Raw genomic sequence first — 24,393 nt, 5'->3', positions numbered from 1 at the left:
ATTTTAGATGTTTCTCAGCATTAAAAACACTTAAAAGTTCATTCTTTTAGTTTCTAAAGAACAAGAGTACTTTAATTTTAAAATTTAATTGATCATAAAATATCACTTTAAAAAACTACCATAAAACTATTGATATTTTAGTAGCTCTTTTTGTTCACTCCAATTTTCCATACACATTTTGGAAACCATTTGTATTCAGATTAATTAAACATATACTAGAAGAAATAAGATTTTAAAAATATTGATAATTATTGAAGTTGGTTGTTGGGGAAAAGTGAGTCACTATACTATTCTCTCCACTTAGGAATATGTTTGAAAATTTTTATAATGTAAAGTTTAAAAATGTCCAGTAAGAGTGCATATGTGAAAACTCAAGGAGATGGTAAAACTGTGCCTTGTCATTGAACATTCCTTTCCCAGAAAATATTTCTGAACAAGGGTGGATCTATGTTTTGTTGCCTACAGCTAATATAATTTGGAGGAGGAGATTCTCTTTTACAAAATATGATGTGGACACAATTTAGTAGGAAGAGAAATATTTATCTAGAACAGAAGAAGAAATCACTGCAAGTTATTTAAGGAAGCTGACAAATAATAAACATTTTAACAGTAGTAAATGAACTGCTTGCTTTATACATTTTTCCTCTACAGTTTTTACTTTCTTTGACTATGTGAAAATGATTTTGTAATACCATTTTTTTACAGAAAGAATAAATGATAACTTTGTTTTACTTTTGAAATGTTTAATTAATTTTTTATTGATACTTTAGAAAAGCTTTTTTAAGCTTCATAATTCATATTTGTAATGTCATCTATAATTTTAGGATAGTTTACTATTTAAATAATTATATGAATCTTATTTGTCTTTCCATTTTCAAAATTTGTTTCTTATGCAATCAAGCTTACCCCTAAACAACAAACAGAAATTAGTATTTTACTTCATAAAAGTATATCTGTGGGAACATATATAAAACCAGAAATTTGGCTTTGGATGTTAATAAGTCATAACTATTGAAAGTGACTGATTCTTTCTACTGTACATAATATTTTTCAACAAAAAAAGAAAAAAATGGTATATCTCATGATTTTTTTCTTTCTGGAAAATCAGTGAAGTTGAAGATAAATTTAAGAGGTGGAAATGAAAATATATGACTTGTTACACTAGTTCAAACCAATGATTAACCCCGTTTAACATTTTCTCTGGGGGATGTCATAAAAGATGGTTATCCACTCACAAAGAAATGGATGTGCCTCAAACATCCTAGTTTTCATTAAAGTCACATTGTGGGGCAGTTTTTTATGAATCTAAGTGAAACAATTTTTTTCCTTTCTTTAATCCTCTCCCAATGATATACCTCCAAATATCTTCAAACAGAATGGGGGGGGGGGAGAGACAGCGAGACAGAGAGAGAGAAAGACATCGATGTGAGAGAGACCCATCGACTGGTTATCTTCCGCATGACCTCGACCAAGGCCGAGGACGAACTGCAATCAAGGCACGTGCCCATGGCCAGAATTGAACCCGCAACTCTTAGATCTGTGGGCCAATGCTCCAACCTCTGAGACAAATCAGCCAGGGCTAGATGAAAAAAATCTTGATAACTCTTTATAATGTTTTTAACCTGGCGTTTCTCTTCATGCAATGATGTGTTTTTATTTCTGACCATCTCTGTGAAGTAAAATTACGAGTTGAGAACAAGTCCATATTTCCTACTCCATATTCTGTGCAAATTTAGAGAGGTCCCATGTAGCTGCTTTGCACATCTGCCAACACAGTGGAACTGCTTATTATATGCATGACTGGAGTGAGTCATGCGGTTTCTCTCAGCTCTAATTTCTTCCTCCACAAAATGGGGATATTGAAGCACCTGCTCTAATTACCCCAATATTTGCCATGAGAATAAGTGTCATAATGTAGGTGATGACACTGAATTATAAAGTGGAATCCAAATGACATCCATTTTATGATTGTTATTACTGTCACCTTCCCTTTAAAACTGTGATCACCTGATTGGCCGTGAGGATATTCACAACTGATAAAAATCTGACAATCTTTACCTGTTCCAAACCTTCAGACAATTATCTCTATATTCCTTTCATGGGTTTTGAAGTTATTCTGTCAGCACCAACTTTTAACTGAAAGACTCACATTCTCAAATGATCATTTAATTCATTTATGTATTCATTTAAAGATGTTTAAAACCAGGCTCTGTGCTAAGCTCTGAGAATTGCTGTGATGAGCAAAATTAATGTTTTGTTCTCTTGGAACTTACAAGCACAATGGGGAGGTAGAAATTAATCAGATAATACTGAAAATAGGAAACCACGGAAAGGGGTGTGAAGGAAAGGAACATGGTGCTCCAACTCAGCTGGTATGGAGAAAGGATTTCCCAGCCAAGACCTGAGTTGCAATCCAAAGGTTGAATAGGAGTTAAGTGGGAGGGAAGCACTCATGTAATGTATCTACCTTCACTCACACTTGCAAAAGCCTGTTCCTCAGGTCTATTTGGGGTCCCAATTCCAAGCTTTTAGGATGTTCCTATCTTGTGTTCTCATTCCAACAGCAGGTCTTTTCAAATCTGTAAGATTTAACCAAACTCTTTCTGGATCACAACTGACAGGCCAGAATTTTCTATGCTCTGTGTATCTCACTGAGTTTCTTCTCCAATTAATTCCAGGTAAAGACATTAACTTGGTGTCTTAGTACCTGGAAAAGTCTTTGTGTCACCAAAATTATGAAATGAAATCTTATTTAATTGCAGTTTGCTAATTAGTAAGGTGGCCATCCAGGCAGGGCTCAGTTTCTTAGAACATACTTGTATGCAAATAGCTCACATGCTGTTTATAAATAATACTTGTTGTGTATCATTAGAGTTTATCCTCTTAAGGAGAGACTTTGAAAGAGCAAATATTTGAGAAATTTATACTTTTAATAAAACTGTATTATTTGAAATATAGATATAACTGGACGAAACTCTGCCTCTTCACCCTTATTCCTGGTGTGGACTTGTTCTTGATAGCAACAGTATGCATAATTCTGCTGCTACCCTCTGCTATGGACAATTGTGAGAGGTGCTCGTCCGAAGGATTTCATGTTCTAACGAAAAATCTATTTTCAAAGCTCTGACTGTTTGTGCTGTTGAGAATCAAGATAATGGAGTGAGGGGCCTTTATTGAGCAGAACAATTTTACTTATTTTGGAATTCACAGAAGGAGGCCCAGAATGTAGTCCTGAGTGAAGGTGGGAGAGAGGAGCAAATTGCTTTGCATAGAAAAGCAGTGGGAATTTTGCTGAAAAAACCTGATTGGGAGGCCTGAGGAAGAAAAGAGGAGCCTCAACAACCTGGCAGGGAGCCATGGACATCAGAGAAAAAGATGATTTGGGAAGTTCCCTCTTTGGGGACAGGATATTAGATTTCTGTAAACAGATTTCTGATATGTGTTTAAACATGTTTTCTAGTCTAGATTGTACTTAAATCTTTGGTCTTCAAAAATTTTACACACAATTTGGACTGCACTAATAATGTTTTGGATGGGATGACAATAGGAGAGTAGGGTCCATTGTTAGGCAGAGAGGACCAGAAAGAACAAAGGTTTAGGGTGGGTGATGGTAGAGGTGAGAGAAAGCAGTACCTCAAAAACAGGGATGTGCTTTCAAAAAGCAGTGCCAGGTTCTCTGCTGCTCTTGAGATCTTCATCTTCCTAGGTTCCACCTCTGACCTGGGAGCATTTGCCTGATACACACTCTGCCTGGGCATGCTCAGGCAAACTGGAGTAGAGACGGGGCCATCCAGGATGTTCAGTAGCACAGGGAAGGAGTGGGGATGGAGTGGTGGGGGGAGGGGAGCTTTTCCTTTTCTCACACAGCCTTTCTCATGCCAGTTCCTAGGAGTGAGCCTGTAATATACTTGTGCAACTGCCATGCCCTCTAATTCTAAGCAAAAACAAGCAGAAAACTGACTTTCAGGTTTCAGAAAAATCCACTAGGGCTGGCCAAGCCTTTCTTTTGTTTCCTGACAAATAGCTTGTGGACACTGAAAACAAAAGGTGTATTTTCTGGCACTGCTTCTGGCTTTCCTTTTTACTAGAACAAACTGCTTTGTAGACGTGTTCAGCTTCTCCCATTTCAGGGTCCAGTGGGTGGCATGTCCATGGGTTATAAACAACCTCCAGTTATTAATGCTGGCATTATTGTTATTAATTATTAATTATAGCAATGTTTAGTGGGTAGCTGGATGCACAGGTTCAAATTATTTTTACAAAATAGAAAAGAAAAAGAGAATGGGTGTGTCCGTTCTGACCTTTAATGGACTGTCTCTCCTTGTCTGCCTGGGGGACATCTGCTTTATTCAAACCTCCAAACAGGCAGTGAAACTAGTGTACATCTGAGAAGGTAGCTTTGGACAGATCCACACAGGCACACACACACACACACACACACACACACACACACACACACACACCAATGATCTGCATGTCTACATCCCCGTATAGTATACGTGTATCTCTGTGCCATATGGCTTAAGATTAGACAATAGAGATTCATTCCTCATTGTGTTTTCCAAGCGTGAACAGCAATTTCATTTAAACATTTTGAATTTCCTATAGATTTAAGAGATACCGATGAAAAAAATCTACCTAAACTGTTCTATTACATCCAGAAATATTATTCCTATTCTATGTATAGTTACTTTTCATCAAATGGTATTTTTCCTGTTAAACAGATGGCTCACTTTTCTTTGTCTGAAGAGCCATAGCCCCTTCTTTGGAGGATACTTGTAGTTTCCGGTGTTTTGATTTCCATAAACATCAGTGAAGTTGATGGACATTGTTTATTTCTTAATTAGAAAAAAATGCTAATAGATCTTGGCCAAGCTGCAGTTGAGAAATCTGGATATTGGCTTCAGTCCTAGCGTGGATTATGATTCTCACTTGTGTACTTCTCTCAAAGCTTCTATCCAATTTGTCTCCACAGCTCTATTCGTTCTCCTGATTACTTTGACTTTAGGAACACACAAGAAAACCCTCTGGAATTCCACCTGTCACATATCTCTGACCACTAAGAACGATTTTCAAAATGCGCTCTCCCCCATTCTTACTTTGCTTCATTTTTTTTTCTCCTTTGCACTTATCACCTTTGGACACAGTGTATAATTACTCATTTACTTTGCATATTGTCTGTTTTTCCCCCTTATATGTGAGATCCACAGAGGCAGGACATGTTGCCTCTTCCATTTACTGCTGTATTTCTCCAAATGAGAATGGTGCCTGGCACATAGTAGGTGTTCACTAAGTAACTGTTGAATGAAAAATGAATGAGTGAATTAATGTTATGGTGGTAGGCGGTGGTTATGGCTTTCTCACCAGCTGCTGTGTGAACCTGGAAAAAACTTTCAGCCTCATTGAAGGAGATGAGTATTTTCTGTCACAGGCATCACTGGGAATTTAATGACACACCAGATTATTTTCCAAGAAAAATGCATGTACTCATTAAAATACATTTACAATAAGTTTCAGAGATTTACTGTGGACCTTCATAAAAATTTCTTTCCAGCTCTAAAATTCTGTCTTCCTCCCATAGAAGAATTCTTTCTTGCTTTCACCACACTTTCACCTCTAAAATTTGCTCATTAAACAATTTTTAAAGAACAAGTCAAATTTTTCTGTCATTTTAATTCTTTTGCTGATGAGCCTAAAAATTAAAATTATCCACTTTGTTGAATCTTAAATGAAATATCTTAACATCCTCTTAATGTACTTTTCAACTTTTTCCAAAGAACTACTTCTCCCATGGGGATAGTAGTTTCCACATGAAATTACCTATAAACATTAAATAACTATATTTTCTTGCTTTTCCTTTTTTTTAATCCTCATCTGAGGAGGTTATTATGTTTTTGTTTTTGTTTTTGCATTCAGTTAGAGCGAGAGGGAGAGAGGGAAGAAGAGAGAGAGAGAAACATCGACGTGAGAGACACATTGACTGGTTGCCACCCACAAAACTCACCTGGGGCTGGAGACAAACTGCAGCTGAGGTATGTGCCCTTAGCGGGAACCGAACCCGTGACTTTCTGGTCCGTGGGCCGATGCTCTAACCGCTGAGCCAAACCGGCCAGGGCTGCTTTTCCCTTTAATGGAACCTCCTCCCCACCGTTTCCCACCAAATCAAGCTGCTTACAGAGGCCTTGTGGTTCTTCAGCCTTGTCTTCATTTCTTTGAACTTCTCATCTCTTCCAAATCGTTATTCACATGTACTTTCTATAAGAAGGCTTCCGTCATCGACACACTGCGGGTTGCTCATTTCTCTTACTGCATACCCTTGACAATTAAATGCTCTTCTTGTTTTGGTTTCAGGATTTTCTTTTTGACTTCTTACGTGGTTAAAATGGTCTTCTATTCCTTCTTTAATTCTCTAAGATTCTCAAAGAAAAAGAAATAGACTTTTCTTTTTTATCTTTTCTCCATATAGCTTGTATGAAATAAATGTTACTGCTATATTTCAGCATAGCAAGTGCATTCACTACTATATCAATATTACCAGACAGGGTAATGTGAAGGTTAAGGTATGTTTAATACTATCCTTTATTTTGGGAGAAAGGATTTAATAGAGGTAAGTGAAGAAATAGGGCATCATTTAATGTTAAAATGTAAGTACACTGAAACCTAGACACAAGTCTCTGGCTTTGCTGGGTCTATTCTAATCTATTCTAAGGCTGTGCACACATACTTGTATCAGTTATAAAATATTTTGAATATGACCTCTGGTGTAGGCATAAAGAAACCCAAAAAACAAAACAAAACCAAAGAAACAGGATAGACGCTCCTGTTTTTCTTTTTGTTAGAGAAACCTGGATCTGGGAAATGCAGAATGGGCTGCCAAGTCCAAAGGATGCTATTCTTAACCCTTCTGGAGAGGATACAGACACAGACTACCAGCTGACTGGATTCAGTGTTTGGTCTTGTTTATTTCATGGAGGTAATTCCCAAAGAACAAGTTATTTTGTACATTTTTAAAAGAATAATCAGAGCCTTGCCCTGGCTGGTTTGGCTCAGCGGTCAGAGCGTAGACCTGCGGACCAAAGTATCATGGGTTTAATTCCGATCAAGGACATGTGCCTTGGTTGCAGTTTGACCCTGGCCCTGGTTGGGGTTGTGTGGGAGGCAGCTAATTGATCTCTCTCTACTGCTCCCTCCCACTCTATCTAAAAATAAATGGGAAAATATCTTCGGGCGAGGACTTAAAAAAAAAAGAACACTTGGAGCCTACATACAGTAAGATAAGGTAATATCATTTCTGACCCTGGGAATTAAAGTTCCTTAAAATTAAGTAAATTTAAAAATTTGCTTTTATTTTTTTCTTCTTGGGGCCAGAAAAGAAATGATTGATGAAAAGAGATAAATTTTGGGGGGAATAGGAAGGTAAGTGGTGTGTCACGTCTGAAAATAGTGTCCCAAATGATGACTAAAACTAAATACTACTACTCAAAAGCTTGTTTTAAAAGAATCAGAATGCACCTGTGTGCTGTGTTATGAAGTAAGGCACCTTCCCAGGTTATAATCAGATTCTTTCATAAACATGCAGCACTTTATGGTGGAGGAAAGTACCAGTTAGTTTACCTTTCTTCCCCTCTAAGGAAGTTCCTTCAAAATTCCCCTTGTGATGACTATAAAGGTGAACAACAGCAACAATCAAATCTTTATCAAATGACGCCAGCAAGGAGCTTCCTGGTTTCTACCTGACGGCAAGTCCTAGCTTGTATACTGGACGTGATACCCTCACTTTATCATGTGCTCTTCACGTGTGTGAAGCCTTCATATGCTTGTTTTGGAGGACAGAAAAGTCAGTTTCATTTATGATCTTTACATTCACAGCCAAGTGTTCTCTTCGGGAGAAGAGAGGGGTCAGATTGGAATCTGTGGTCTGAGGTTGGAATCTGTGCTGCGACTGGACAGGAGCAGATAAGGCTTCTCCCTTAAGCACTTTGCACTCCAAGCTGTGGGCAAGCACAAATAAAAGACTGAGTGAGATCACAGGCACTAGCTAGTGTTCAGCACTCAGTAGAAACCAAAAGACTGTGTGAAATGTCCACATTGAGGTACAATGTATTAAGTGTCTCATCAATGAGTATTTATTTAACTGCTCCAAAAGGTATAGGTAACTTTGTCGCAGACCCAATTTTTGTGCTGGGGAGGTCTGCAGCTTCCAGTGCACCACAGGGAATGATCGAAAAATAAAAAAATTTAAAAATGCAGCACAAGCTTTTTTATGCTACATGACCAGACAGAGCAGTAGTCACCAAGGTCTGCAGGCATCCTGGGTAGGCAAGTTTAAATAGTGCTGGAAAGAGTATGAATTTTGGGGGAGCAGAGAGTTGATGCATGGAAGATAATGTTGAAGAAAGGGTTGGTGCCCAGATGGTGGGGGTGCTGAAATTATGTTAATTTCCCTAAATTTTCATCCATATCTATATTCTTTAAGTGGTGATACTAACAGCATAAATTCTGTTTTTTTGTTTTGTTTTGTTTGTTTGTTTTTTAAGACTCATTTTGTCTTTTTTACAAAATAAAAGTTAATCATGCTATTGCTTCAGTCACCTTTTTGGGTTGTAAAATGGACTACTGCCACCTGCTGGTAGCATGTCCTGGCCAAGAAAGGCAGGCGGGTCAGTCCAGAGGAAACTTTCAGTACAAACACAGAGAAGTGAGATCATGTGTGTGTTCTCGTGTCCCAGCATGACCCCAAACCCAACATGTTGAAAACCAGGTATATAATTTCTCCCATAAATCATTTCTCTTCAAATCGGTGCTATCCATTGAGCATGAATGTGACAGTCATTCAGCACATTACTGATTTAATTTTTCTTAACCTCAAAACAAGACTACAGGGTAATTGTTATAATTCCCACTAACATATGAGGAAATACAGGCATAGGGAGGTTAAATAACATTCCCAATAAGATGCCATAGATAGTTCTAAACCATTATTATACTGTCTTCTAACGTGTTGCCAGGTATATGGTCCTTCGGTCACTCAGATTCCATACCCTGGTTGAGCTTGCGTCTGCTTCACTGCTCATTCGTAATCACCTGTCCCATAATCCTTTGAGATTTTTCTTGAGTCTGTCACAAGAAAACTGCCCAAATTTATGGTACAGATCTTTAAAACATAGATTTTTGTAGCATATTTTTGACTAACTTTATTTTTTTTTAATTTAAACAAATTGTAACATGATATAAAACTACACCTTATTGTAAATATCTAAATTATAGAGAATGCAAAGTAAAAAGTGAAAGTCCTTTGTCATAATTTCATCATCTCTCACTAAGCTCCAGAGAAATAAACACATATAATTTTTAGTTTGTTGGTTTTAAAAATATAAATAAAACTATAATATTCCTATTACTCTGCAATTTATCCTTTTTCATCGAACAATAGATCTTGTAGGTATTCCTCTGTCAGTGCTACTGAATTTATACACAATAGATACTGAATGAGTGTTTGCAAAATAAATAGAAGCTTAGACTCCAGTCACATACTCCTTGTTCTGTTTTAATGTAATTTAAACATTTCTTTCTCTAAGGTTATAAGTTATTATGGGTGTTCTCTCTTCTTTTTGGGTTTTTAACCAAGCTATCTTTCATGGCAGGTATGGCATAGCAATAAAGATTATTTTCATTAAATGTCAATAATGTGTGCGTGTGTGTGTGTGGTGTCATTTTACTGGATGATTTTTTACACGTAAGTGCCAAACTGTCATTATTCTCAGCTATCTTGTATAAATTTCTAATATCTTGATTGTTTCTGTACATCTTTAGTTCTTAAACTTTAGTGTGCATCAGATAAATCTGGGGATTCACCAAAACCAAGATTTCAGAGCCTCATCCTCAGAGTTTCTGATTCAGTAGGTATGGAGTGAAGCCTATACGTTTTCATCCCTAACAAGTCTCCGAGTGATGCTGATGCTCCTGGTCTAGGAGTTACACTTATACCTCCTGGGACATCCCGATCGCTTCTTGGCACTCATGTTTGCTGCACACAAGAATGGTAGCTTAACAAGAGCACTGGCAATGGCTGTGGTGGACAGCCAGACCTGGGATGTGCATGCCCTTCCGGAATGGGGACAGCAGGGGCTCCACAAGGCAGAACTGGAGAGAATGACAGGTCTGCCTGCGGCTCAAACTACAGAATAAGAACCATTTTCACATGTGCAGAGGGTGGAAAGAACTATTGTTTGCCCATCAGTCCCCAGCGCAGCACATGCTCTAGTGATTGCAGTCGATGGCAGTCGTGTCATCTTTGAATATGAACGATGGCATTATAATGCCACTACATCCAGATAGAAAACACGTTTTTATTTATGCTCACTTTCTGATGGGAGCTCAGCCAAGTAAATTCCAGGTGTCGAGTGAGCTGATGCATCCAAATATTTACGTGCATTTTATTGTTATTATGCATTCAATACTGGTGTGATTTGCCTTGTAAAGTCCTTGTATCAATCTATTATATAAGAATACAGAATTGGTGAGTCCAAAAGGATTTTAAAAAATTATAGAGTTCCTCTTGACAAATATAGCAAAATGACTATATCTTTAGTCATTTGATTTACAAAAACTGCTTGCTTAAACATAAATTGGGCAGAGAAAATACATCATTTGTAGACTTGATTATTCAAAATACAAATGTAATGTATGTACATAAAACTTATGCACTGAAGTATTTATTCTTGAGAATAATGAGCTATAAGAGATATAATCATACTTTTAAGAGTTTAATCTGCTAGATAAATTGTAATTCTTGTAAAATTTTACATATTTACATTTTGATCAAACATCTTAATGTTTATGCATACTCAATGTACTCAGAATCAGGAAAATGCATGATTAGTATATTTGATCCCTTTTGCTTCTTTGCTTGAAATATTGGTGAAAAGAAATCTTGCCATTTCTGGAAATGGAGTTAAAAAAAAAAAAGCCTGAGTATTTTAGCTAGTCACTTACCCTTCACTAAGCATGCATGCATCCATAAAAGTATATACTATTTTTATATGTTTGCATAAACTTGACATAAATAACATTATAATGAATGTGCCATTCAGCTTCCTTTTGCCTTTCAACAATTTATTTTTAACTGTTGTATAGTATTCCATTTTATCTATAAATAAATTTATCTATTTTTCAATGATGGACATTTAGGTCATTTCAACTTTTTTAATGGTACGATTCTTCAGTGCATGTTCTTGTAACATATTTCCTTTAGCAGATAGTCTAGAAGTGAAATTTAGTATATGAATATTCACTTTTACTAGGTATTGACAGATTGCTCTCTGAATTAGTTATGCCTAATTATATTGCCACTGCTATTGTATTAAGGTTCTTCTTTCACATTTTCCCCAATAACTGCCTGAGAATTTTTCTGAGTGTTTGTTCAGCCTAAAATGTGTAAAATTGTATTTCTTTGTTTTTATACTTAGTATACCTATTATCCTTAATTACCAGCACAGATAGAAGCTGCTTTTTCTCTTTTCTAAAAAAATTAGTTTGAGTTTTTCTTTTCTGTGAACTGTCCAATTATGTCCTATGCCAACTTTTATACTGTATTGATTATAGGTCTTTATATAATCTGCACACTAATCCTAGTATTGGTTATATACTTTGAAAAGATTTATCCAGGTCTGTGGCTTGTGTTTTAATTTTATTTCATGGTAATATTATTGTTGTAGAAGTTTTTAATTGTCGTGTAATAAATATTATCAATCTTTTCCCTTAAGGTTTGTATGTCTTTTTCTTTCTGTCTTTCCTATAAAAACTTTCTTAGTCTAATATCCTTGGAAATTTTAAAATTTGTGTTTTTCATTGGTCTTTAATCTATGTAGAATTATTGTATGCTGTAGGTAGCATGCATTTATTTTTTATATAAATTATTAATAGTACCAGCATCATTTATTGAATAATTTATCCTTTCATCACTAATTTATATGTTTAGGTCGGTTTGAGTTTTTTATGTTCTAATTTTCTGTAGACTTATTTTGCAGTGGTAGAAAACATGCATTTTTATTTTTCCATGAGTTTATTACATGGTCACAGGGGAATGCTTCCATGCCTTTTATAATTTAAGTTGGACAAACAATAGTCTGTGGGCATCAATTTGGCCCCTGATATTAACCAATGAGGTAGCCATTAGTGTAGCACTCCAAATATTTCTAGTTCTCTGACTTACAGAAAATAATGGGGTTGCACTCTCTGTTCCTTTGCATTTAAGCATTACCATAGGACTTACTTGTCAATGAGCTCATTCCTGTATTGCAGCTCTAAATAGAAGCTCCAGGAACTACCTTTGATTTGCCACATATTCCAATCCTGCCTTGGCAATCATGGGAGCATGGAGGTAGAAATTGTCTGGTAGACACAGAGATGGATAGAGAGCTGCACCCCGGATGACCTTCAGTGGACATGTAGCTGAGCATAAAACACATCTTAGTTGTCTTAAACCACTGAGATTTTTGGAGTTGTTTATTACTCCAAAACAAACTGGCGTAGCCTCAGTGATACAGTTAATATATAGTTTACGATTTGGTGATTGGGGAAGTGGTAACCAACCACCTTGCATTTGTTAGAAGGTGATATTTATATTAATGTTCCTTTTTATTTTCAATTCCTTTTCCCTCCTCCTTCCAATGATGTCACTCATATCCCCCATACTCATGACCAGCCAAACCAATTGGAACCAATTTTTGATGGTGTATATTTCCTTGCCCAGCCTGCTATTCCTCACCCAGCTCGTATCTCTTCCCTCAAATCAGCATTTGCTTTGAAGAGCTTACATTTTAAAATATGATCCCTGAAAGGTCAATATTTTACCTAAAATCTTTGCTGATATAGATCAACTTTCTGACCCTGTAATGAGGGGTCATTATTGAAAGGGAGCTCAGCTGCCCCTTATTATCACTTTGGTGCCTACTGACTTGATATACATTTTAGACTGGATCTGACATTAAAATTCAAAATCATTTGTTGGGATTGGTTAATCCCATTCTCAAAGCTGTGTGTTCAGTATCTGATTTTTATATTCCTGCAATGTTTATTTATTGTCTGGGAGGATAAGAAGGTAAAGGTAAGAAGTAGAGGTGGTGCTAAGAAGATTCTACTTCCCTGGCAGAAGTACCTTTTACATAATCTCTCCATAGATGCAGGTTTCTTGTATGTTAGTAAGTTCCCCTTAGCCCTGGCAGGTTTTCTCAGTAGTTAGAGCATTGGCCCATGAACTGAAGTGTCATGGGTGCTATTTCTGGTCAAGGGCATATACCTGGGTTGCAGGTTCAATCCCTAGCCCAGGTTGGGGGTCATGCAGGAGGCAACTAATCAATGTGTCCCTCTCACATTGATGTTTCTCTCTCTCTCCCCCTCCCTCCATTCTATTCTATCTAAACATCAATGAAAAAATATCCTCAGGTGAGGATTAAAAAATAATAAATAAACAAATAAATAAATAGTTCCCCCTAAACATGCAAAATCATCTCATATTAATGGTAAGAGTAGGGAAATAAGAGGGTTGATGTCCAGAGAATTACATAATTTTGTTGTTGTTGTTAATCATCTCCCAAGGATATTTTTTCCATTGGATTTTTTTCAGAGAGAGTGGAAAGGAGGGAGGGGGATGTGGGAGGAGGGAGGGAGGGGGAGAGAGAGTGAGAGAGAGAGAGAGAGAGAGAGAGAGAGAGAGGTGAAAGAGATACATTGATTGGTTGCCTCTCATATACACCCCAACTGGGGCCAAGGATCAAGCCAGCAATCCAGGTACATGCCCTTGACTGGGAATCAAACCCATGACCCTTTGCTGTGTGGGCAGATGCTCTAAACACGGAGCCACATGAGCCAGGGAGAGAACAACATTTTTAATTGTTCACACTTTAAAGTGAAATATGTGAATTGCTTGATTGGAATGTTTGCCTCCTAACATCTAGGAAGTGTTAGGTGAGGCAGAGGACAAGTGGATGGTGGTGCTGAGTAATGAAATAAGGTAGGTTTATGTGGTAGACCTACAAGGATGTGGGAACCTGCAGCAGCCAAATTCCTGGTCTGTAGTTTTTTTTAGAAACTCTGTGAGGGTTACAGACATCCCCAAAACTCATCTGAAGTATCAAAATCATTTATACATATAGTGATATCACTAAAGATTATCCACCCTGGCCAGGTAGCTTATTTGAGTATCACCCCTATATGCCAAGGTTGCAGATTCAATCCCCCATCAGGGCACCTACAGAAATCAACCTGTGAGTGCATAAATAAAGTGAAACAAGAAATCAATGTTTCTCTCTCTCTTTCTCTTTCCCTTCCTCTCTCTCTAAAATCAATTAAAAGAATATCGAACATTTTTGATTTTAGAATACTTTCTTTTCACAGTACACTTTCCTGCTTCTTAAAATATGAATGTTGATTGGAAAATTAAAGTTTACATCTCTCTCTTTCTAGGTGGTTCTTTGGAGCAATCAAGAGAGCAGATGCAGAAAAACAGCTATTATATTCAGAAAATCAGACGGGTGCCTTTCTAATCAGAGAAAGTGAAAGCGATAAAGGAAATTTCGCCCTTTCAGGTATGGGCATTGTTTTGTGTGATTTAAGTATGTGGGTGAGAGGCTGTAGTCATGAACCTACTGTGTAAATAGGGACATGTTAATTTTAAATTTGCCTTATTTCTTATCTTCACAATAGTACCAAAATTATATCTATTGAGCCACTCCAGAGTAATATAAAAATTAGCCAGAAATTTTTGTCTATGGCTAGCAGTCTCTATAAACAGTTTCAAATGCATGCACTCTAGATATGAAATTAAAAAAATGTGTGGATCTGGCTGTGTTTTCTTACTTGCATTATCAAAGAGCCTCTCCTTCTAGGGAAATAATAAGCAAGAGGCAAAGACCATACTTTTGTCAAAACTGATCTTGCTATGATACATTTTTTTTTGCATTTCATTTGTCTTTGTCTGGTAAATAGAAAATGAATTGAAATGCTGAATGCAAATGCATTTAATTAACTCCATGACATGTACATTTTGTCAAATGTAGTTTTCCAGCTAAGAGTCAAGTACATGTTTAATTTACACTGCTCTAGGAAAGAAGTACAGAGGACCTGAGAATTATCATTAAGAGTGACAGGTGCATGTATGTCTCTGCTTTCAAGAATCTGTGCTTCTTGGTGCATGTTTCAGTTCTGCAGAATGTTCTTTTTTTTTGGCACTTGCCCCTGGCGGAAACCAAACCCAGGACTCTATGGTCTGCAGGCCCACGCTCCAACCACTGAACCAAAGCGGCCAGGGCCAGCATGTTCTTTCTTAAGGAATACTCCAGTCCGTCTCTCATGTGAGACTTTCTCCTCATCCTTCTTTGATCTCTATTGCTAATCATTTGTGTTGTTACCCCCTTTAAAGCATGTATTTTCTTTCACCAACTAGATGCAAGCTTTTTGGGAGAAGAGCTTTTGCCTTCCTTTATCTCTGCTGCCCTGCAACAAATATTTATTAACAAGATGCCCATGCGCCTCGCTGTGTCTGCTTGGCTCACTGAGCTGGAAGTCAGCACAGCCTGCGCGGTGCAATGTGGAGCAGACCTGAGCCCACAGGTACTGGGACCTTGACCTGACCCGATCCAAGGCCAGACTGTGTGTGTTTTATACCTATTTTCTTCCTCACACCTGATGGTCCCAAATGTCAGAGTAGATGGATTGGGGCTGAAGTGAATTAAGGGCCATGGTACTGAGGCAGGTTTTTCAGGTTTCGTCCTTCAGCTTCTTCCTACGCTGTCACCTAGTCAGTGTGGTATCACCGGGTCATGTGGGTGCAGCCCCACACCTACCCGGTTAGAAAATGCTGTTCTGATGCCCATTCTTGAAATGTTCCCGAGTATGAGGTCACTAACCTTTCTAATTTTGTTTATACCCAGAGTGATAACATTTTTAATGACTGATAAGTGATAGGCATCAGCTACTTAGAACTGATTCCCAACTAGGCTGGGACTTCACACCAGTCCACACCTGCATGCACCCAAGTGACAAGGGAATATTTTGTTATATATAATAGCTTTTTTCTGACTATGAAACTAATATAAGCATTTTTATAGAGATAGAAGAGCTCAAAGAAGAATAATTTGCAAAATAACTTTCTGAAGATACATTTTAATACTGAAATACAGCTCCGGAAAGCTTTTTTTTATGCTTAACCTTTGAGTAGATTAATTTAAACACACACACACACACACACACACACACACACACACTCAGAAAAACACACACCCAGAAAACAAAATTGAGATCATTTTGAAAATAAAAAAATATATAAATATATGTGTATTTATATATATGTATCTATATATATTTGTGTGTGTGTGTAATGTGGACCTAAGTTTCATTTTACTTTTTTGTGTGTGTGTGTGTGTGTGTTTTTGTTAATCCTCACTGGGGGATGTTTTTTTCCATTGATATTTAGAGAGAGTGGAAGGAAGGGAGGGAGGAGGAGAGAGAGAGAAACATTGATGTGAGAAAGACACATCGATTGGTTGCCTCCCACCCACACCCTGATCTGGGCCAGGGATCCAACCTGCAACCCAGGTAACATGCTCTTGACTGGGAATAGAACCTACAATCCTTTAATGAGAGGGCTGATGCTCCAACCACTGAGTGATACTGGCCAGGGCTAGGTTTCATTTTTCTTGTCTCTCAGTATCCTGCGAACAGCTTTTCATGTTCTTTAATATTTTCTACATTATTATTTTTAGAAGCCATATAATTTTCCATTGTATTGGTGTGCCATAATTTATTTAACCTATTTCATATTTTATACATTTTCATTATTTTCACTTATTTTGCTGTTATAAAATATGATGCAGTGGGCATCCTTGTAGATAACTGTTTGAAGTTTTAAAGATTTTCACAAGAATATTACATTCAGAAAAAGAAAAACAGATTGTTTTAAAATTTCTGTGTCTAATGATAAGAAGAGCTATAAGAGAATGACGTACAGGTGTTAAATGCATCCATGTTTGTTTATTTGCCTTTGCCAATATTTCCATATCAAATTAAGTAGTCATTATCTAGCCAAAAGCTTGACTAAATATTTTAGATTAACATTAAAATATAGACGAGTAATATTTCCATGAGGAAGACAAACTAAAAGTAAAATTAGCTGAGTCATATTTTTGAATAATGCTCAGGCTACAGTTGACTATTCTGAAAACTCTCTAAGTAGAATATTATGGGACAAAACAGCTTTATAGGCTTAGAACAAAATTACAAGGATATTGGCTATTATGTGCTGAGAATACTCTAGCACTTGCTTATGGATTTGCTAAGCTTTGTAGGCCCTACTTGGAGACTAGCATATTATTATAGCTTCTTTTTCAATGAAGTCAAACAATTTAGAGTCTTTCAAATAAATTATCTGATTGCTGTGTATTCACTGGGGGACAAAGTAAATGCAGACCATTATGTTATACTCAAAGGAAAATTCTCTTATTAGCCAGAAGGAGGGCTCTGCAGGAGAAAAATGGAAAGAAAAAGGTCTTCAGTATATCTACATTAAAACAAACAAACAAACAAACAAACAAACAACCCAATTGCTGACTGTTGATTACCACTAAGGCTCTTCTGATAGACCGCTCGAGGATTTATTTCATAGTGCAGTTGTCTCCTTAATCAGTCAGAATTGATGCTCTTCAGTTTTGCTGACTGCTGTGTTGCTAAAGACAAATATCTCTTTTCTATCTCTGTCTGTCTTTTCCACGTGAACTTTCCTTAGATGCATTGTCTTTATTCCGTGGGCAGGCATGGCTTGCAGTTGTCAGAAACAAGCATATGATTTACTGAGGCTGGGGGAGGGGGCATGCCAGAGTAGCAGCCCAAAGTTGGGGTGGACGCTAATTGGCTCCTGTGGTCCTTGAGTGACCATCGGCTCTTGTGAGGTATGAGAAGATCTTGAAAGAGAGTTAGGGCCCTGACACCTCTCATAATGGCAAGACACTAATTAGCTGTGAATTACAGCCTCACTTTTGGATATTACATATTATATGTGGCAGCCAAAGAATCTGTCTTCATTAGATGCATGACAGGTAGTTTTAGTGGCCTTACTGTTATTTATCATTGGTAGTGAATTGTTTTTCTAATGAAAAATATAAAATTCTGACTGCATGTGAAATGGTTTGGCTATTTCTTGACTTCAATCAGTTAGTTTAAAGGAAATTATTATTGTTATTATTAATATTAATTTGATGCTTGGCATCCTATAAGCATTTGCATTATTGTTTAAAGTACATGTTAAGGAAAATGCGCTGTGAGGACTAAACCTGAGCTGCAGGTGAGTTTTTCAGAAGAGATTCCACATTCCACATTGTAAGTGTACCTTAGACAACTGCAGATTCACCTTCAGTGAACCTGCTCAAAAGCAAATGTTAACAGATTGAATATAGTTGAAGAAATGACTACATTGAGGACATGAGGCAGAAACGCTCATCGGCAACATTCAGGGCGATGCAGCAAGGAGTGGAGATCACATTTCTGTATTTGTTTATTTCTTCCACAAACATTCAGAGAGCCTACTAAGCACCAGGCCTCTGCAAGGTCAAGGGCAGCGAAGACAACGAGGCTCAGGCCCTGACCTCAGTCTGCAGGGGAATTGTAACACAGCTGTCTTGCTGTGAGGCAAAAGTGCGTAGGAGCCGTAGGAGCCGAGTCCCCCAGGGGGAGTCAGGAAGGATTCACAGAGGAGAGAACATTAGGATTCTGTACCAATTTGTGTTACAAGGAAGTAGTGTGGGAATCATTAGTCCTGGCAAAGCAAGTGCGCAGAGTTGTGAATATTTCTGGTGTTCTATGGACGATAAAGCAGGTGTGTGTGTGTGTGTGTGTGTGTGTGTGTAGCAGAGACTGAGTAAGGAAGGGAAGGAAGGAAAGGAATGGCAGAAAGTGAGACTGGAAAGGAAAGTTGGAGCTAAATTGTTCAGGGTCTTGCATGTCATGCTGAGGAATGTGGCCCTTATTCTGCAGAGGGAAGTCTCAGTAAGTGACCTGGTCTGACATTTGATAGCATGATGAGAGATTAATAGTCTGAGAAGGAGTGAGAGAGACAAACACAGTGGCAACACTTGTGGCCGTACGAAGTCGCAGGTGCAAGGCAGCAGAGTTGGTCAGCATTCTGCAGAGAGGGCAATGGGATCCAGGCCCTGTGGGCTGCACGAGGGCTCTGCTCCAGCACAGGATGTCCCCAAGGCACCTTAGGCCCCTCTGTTGCTCTCCTTTTTTGTGGAGTAAGTATGGGAGTGGCCCTAGGACATGTATAAAAGTAAGTCTGTGCTTTGGTGCCATGCAGTGTGTTTGGATATCACATATTTGCAGGGTTGTTTGGAAATCCCAGCACCAATCAATTAGTTTAAAGAGTTTGGGTGCTGTGGGAAATTGCAGCTCCTCTTCCATGAAGAAGAAGCCATGGGATCTATGGGGAGTTAAGTTCAGCCCCTCTTGCTGGACATGGGGGGTGATGGTGGGACAGCTCCTGTGGGTTCAGAAAGAGGTCAAGTTTCTTTACTAGACAGTCATGCTCATCTCCTTCGATGATGGCCTGAACCAGGGAAGAGGTATGGAAAATAGACATAGAGAATGGAGGTGAGAAATATGTAGACAATACAAACCAATTGGCATTGGTGGCTGATAAATGGGGCAAAATATCAGAGAATGCAGCATCTAGGCTGACCCTCAGATCTCTGACTTGATTGATTGGGGGAGAGTGGTGACTTTAGCAAGACAAGGTAAATAGGAAGAGATGATGTACAGGGACAGAGGAGAGGAGCAAAGGAAATAAGCTCAGAGGTGTTTAAGGCCATTGCAGGTGGACATACAAGTGGCCATTATCATGTTCTTGACTTGTTCCTGCTGATTTTGAGCAGAGTATTTAATATTATAAATTTCCATTATAGTGAACATGAAGGTCCCATGTAATATGCAGGACTTATATAATACACTATGATTGCTGTGAAGTCCCTTCCAGAGAATATAGAACATGCCTCTGTAGTGACATAATTTAATTTTTAAATACGGATGCTGGAATTTCTAGAACCAAATAAATGTTTTATCCTTCAAAGTAATAGGTTGCCAGTGCTCTGAATATTGCACAAAAGGTAGAAGTGTCTTTATAGAAAAGATACCACTGTATTTTAAGGCCCTTAGCTAGGGTAATTATGTGTTCATTAAGGATAGCTTCAATACTTGAAAATGGCCAGAATTATCTGAAGCAACTTTCTGAAAAATCTGAATGATTAACCTGAGTGATACCATGTACTTCATAACTTTGTAAGTATTTCTTTATGTCTTATAAATTAATTCTGAAAGCAATTAACAAAGTAATGAGCACAGCAGTAGCTTCATTGGGGGAAGATGTATACCTTTTCACATTGACCTTGTGTGTATCCTTCACGTTGAACTTACATATTCAAAGATTCATTTATATTTGTAAGTAACTCTTTCACCATAGGTAAAAATGTACTTCTCAAACTAGATTACAAAGTCCTTGAGCAGAAGAAAGATACTTTTAGAGCTCTGTTTCATGCTTCTTCTCTATCTTCCTAGTTCCCAGTATGGTTTATAAAGATAGGAGATGCCCACTCACCTGTGTACCCAGTGTTCTACCAGGAGCAAAGTTAAGGCCATCATCATTTTCTTAACCTCTTTAGTCTGGACTGTGTAATTCTCCTATTTGTTGTGTCTCAGATTTGCTTTAGAAAGACATTTCTCATCTTGAAAGGTTAGTTGTGTTCAGGTAATAAAGGTTTTGTAGAGGAGGCAACATTGGAAAAGGGTATCAGTTGCAGTGCGGTTCCTTATCTGTCAGCCTGGTACAGGGTTCAGACCCAAACTCGTTTTCCATCAACCACTGAGATGCCATTATTGCTTCCAAACTCTTTGAGATCTGTTGACTCATTCTAACCTGATAGAGGCCAAAGGCCAAAAGCTGTTTGTTTCATTATCAGTGCCCTGAATGATTCATTCATTCCTCCTTTAAAATTAATGTGGATGTAGTGGCCACAGAGTGTGTCAGTAACTCTATTACCATTAACCATGAATGTAAACACAATGATCTATCTTAAGTAGGGGCAAGTATTAAATGGCTGGAAAAAATTGCTGCTTGAATTTATTATGTGGTGAAACTTCTATGGATTCTGGGAGCATTTTTATATCGGTTAAAAATGTTTTGCTTTTTAAAAAGTGCACATGCTGCAAAGAACTTTTTATGTTAATAACTCTAGTATCTCATATAAAATGTATTAAATTTTAAACATGTTGGTGCCATCTTACAAAATGCCTTTTAATTAAAGTCATAATTTAGTTGTGTTCAGTTTAATTGCAAATATCATTGCCCATAATAGCAAGTGGCTTTTTTTCATGAATTATGGTATATCCCGCCTTTTCTTAACATTACTACTGATAAATTATGTTTCATATGTTTTAACTACTCTATAAAGTTAAATTAACATTTTATTATATAGTGCATATATCTGTGTTTATGTCTGTATGCACAAGATGCAGAGGCAAAGAACTTTTTGCTCTAGGGCACTGAGTCATGGTGAACTCATCTGTCTTATTGAAAATCCATGACTAGCATTTCTAGAGTCCATAGTATTTTTTAAGGGGGTTGCTTTCTGATTTTTTTTCTTCTTTTATTTGTATGTGAACATCACAAATCAACTCCTCTAAATTTTCTCTTTTGGCTTTGCTTACCTTGTTTTGTTAAACAATATTTTCTGCATGAGTATTTTGAGCGATTCGGAAAGAAGCACAGCAAATAAATGATACACATTATTGCGCTTTAATGTAACTATATAATAAGCAATTCCAGATATGAAATACATAAGGGGGTGCTGATTAGTCATGTGGAGGTTGGTGAAATTGCCGCCTTTTTGTAATTCATGGCATATTCCATTTTGTTATTTTTTCCATTTTATTAGCTGCCAAATTAAATTGATCCTTTATTTATGTTTTGTTCCATGTTCTACTTCTCTAGATGAAGATACTGTGAGCTAATAATCATTTGAGTTAGCATCCCCCTACTTTCCATTCAAGAACCCACATAAGAGATACTGAAGCAGAGTGGCCCTGTAAATGGAGTCTATCAATCGATGCTTTTCAAAAACTCTGGGTAGATGCTCTCCTAACTTCAGGGCAAATGTAGGTGAACTGACCAAGTGGCTGAGTGGACTTTAACTTTCACATCAGACCAGGGCTAGTCATGAAGAGGGTGGGAGGCTGCTTGGATTCGGGATCAGAGTATCCTTCTGTCTTAGAGAGATGGGACATGCAGCTACTAGGAAGAAGCCAGGCCTCCACTGCACTCCTGTGTGGAACCCACTCAGTGACTTGGGCCTTCCCTAGGCATCCATGTGTAGTCCCCTCCTGTTCTACATCCAAGTGGGATAGCAGCTTGGGGCCCAGTAAATGTTTTCATGGGAAAGACTTCAGGCGATGATAGTGTGTTGCAAACTGGGTGAAGTTAACATTTTAGAAAGAAGGAAACAAGAACTCTCTTCTCTAGTGATGTGCTTTTCACACATTCTTCTGGTTAAACAAACAAATCAGTGTTACTGACTTTGTCAGTTTGCACTGCTATAACATAATACCAGAACCTGGGCTGCTTAAAACAGCAAACATTTATTTCTCACTGTTCTGGAGGCTGGGAAGTCCAAGATCAAGGTACCAAGAGAGGTGCGGACTCTTCCTGGTTTGCAGATGGCTGCTTTCTTGCTCTGTTTGAGATTACATATGTATTTATGTGTGTGTGTGTATGTGTATATATATATATATGTACACACACAAATATATATATATACATATACATTATCGAACCATTTTGTTAAAAAGAGAGAGCGAGAGTGCGAGAGAGAGCGGGAGAGAGAGTGTGTTCTGGCTCTGGTCTCTTCTTATAAGAGCACTAACCGCATTATGAGAATTCCACACTCATGACCTCCCCTACACCCAATTACCTCCTAATATCATCACATTAGGGATTTGGGCTTCAATAAATGAGTTTGAGGGGGAAACAAATATTCAGCCCATAGCAGTTACAAAGGACTGAATGCTGTTTCTTACTGTGAGCAGGCATGTCAGCAGATTAGAACATCCACCCTCCCTCCAGCAAAGCTGTGGGCTGAACATCTGCCAGACATGGGCAGTGTGACTAGAGGCATGGTGCACCAGCAGCCCTGCTGTGTGTGCTGCAGGGCAGATGTATATACAGCCAAGTGGGAGGACAGGACAGGACATATGTGCTTTTCCTAAATGTCAAGTTTTTTTTTCCCCCCTCATATAATGATGAGTATGGTGAAAAAAGAGAAGTCATGAAATTCTGGATACTCAGTAGCAAAATTTCCCAACTTATGTTCTAGAACAATTCTTTGATAAGCAGAAGTGTTTCATAGAACAGAGGGGTCAGGAATTAAATGCATTTGAAGAACACCTCACATTACATCTTCTCTACCCTGACTTGAGAAAGCACATTAAAATCTTAGAAGTCTCACAGCAACAAAATTTAAATTTCAACCCAGAGTTTTCTAAACTATTTGATTATCGAACCATTTTGTTCCTTTAAAACATTGTTTGGAGAAAAAGTAATAATATAAGGTATAATAAACAATCATCTGAAGATACAGAGAAAATTCATTACTTTTGAAACATATTCACTAAAAGAAACAGAAGAAAAATATTGAAAGCATTTAATTGAAATTGTAAAATACAAGAAAACACAAATTCCGTGGAATTAGGCATAAAAACAGCATGAAAAGGCAACATATGGGAAAGAACAAACAACAAAATTGTTACTTTCTGGATGTAAAAAGCAAGCTTGAGATGATCTCTGGAGAGTAAAGAAAAGTAGATGAAAATCTGTGAGGGTCGATAATGCACAAACAGGAAACATTTTTTGAAATTTATTAAAATAATTAAATGCAACCAACAGTAAATGTGTAGTGGAAGAAAACTTTCCTGAGTCAAAAAAAAAGAAACCTATGCTTATTGTGAAAAGGAATCAAAATTGTTCCAAGCAAAAATAAATGAAAAGATGCATACCTAAGCCATCTTTTCAAAATACTTTAATATCAAGAATAAGTAAAAAATTCTGTGAGCATCCAGTAAAAAATAATTACACAAGAATAAGAATTGAGTTGGTCTCTAAATTCTTCTCCACATCACTAAATAAAACTCAATATAAACATTTAGTCAATCTTTCTTCTTTTCTCTCCTAACTTCGTTGATAAAGTTGAAAAGTTAGCTGTGTGCCTTCACTTAAATTCACCAATTGATAACACTCTGTGACATTTACTTTCTCTCTCCATCATTCATAATTCTGTATATGTCTCTCTATATAGATGT

At 37.5% G+C, this 24,393-nt stretch overlaps 1 protein-coding gene across 1 annotated transcript in view; it reads left to right on the top strand.

Annotated features, from left to right (window-relative positions):
- The window catches only part of FRK (fyn related Src family tyrosine kinase), a 105,260-nt gene that overhangs the window by 50,223 nt on the left and 30,644 nt on the right, over positions 1 to 24,393 (top strand). Inside the window, exon 2 of the mRNA XM_036247755.1 lies at positions 14,467 to 14,588. Coding sequence (XP_036103648.1) covers positions 14,467 to 14,588 — 122 coding nt within the window. The remainder of the gene's footprint in view (positions 1 to 14,466; positions 14,589 to 24,393) is intronic.

This window comes from Molossus molossus, unplaced genomic scaffold (genome assembly GCF_014108415.1).
Source record: "Molossus molossus isolate mMolMol1 unplaced genomic scaffold, mMolMol1.p scaffold_m16_p_8, whole genome shotgun sequence".
Taxonomy (NCBI): Eukaryota; Metazoa; Chordata; class Mammalia; order Chiroptera; family Molossidae; genus Molossus; species Molossus molossus.
The sequence above is the reverse complement of the archived record's forward strand: the minus strand, read 5'-3'. Positions and strand labels throughout refer to the sequence as shown.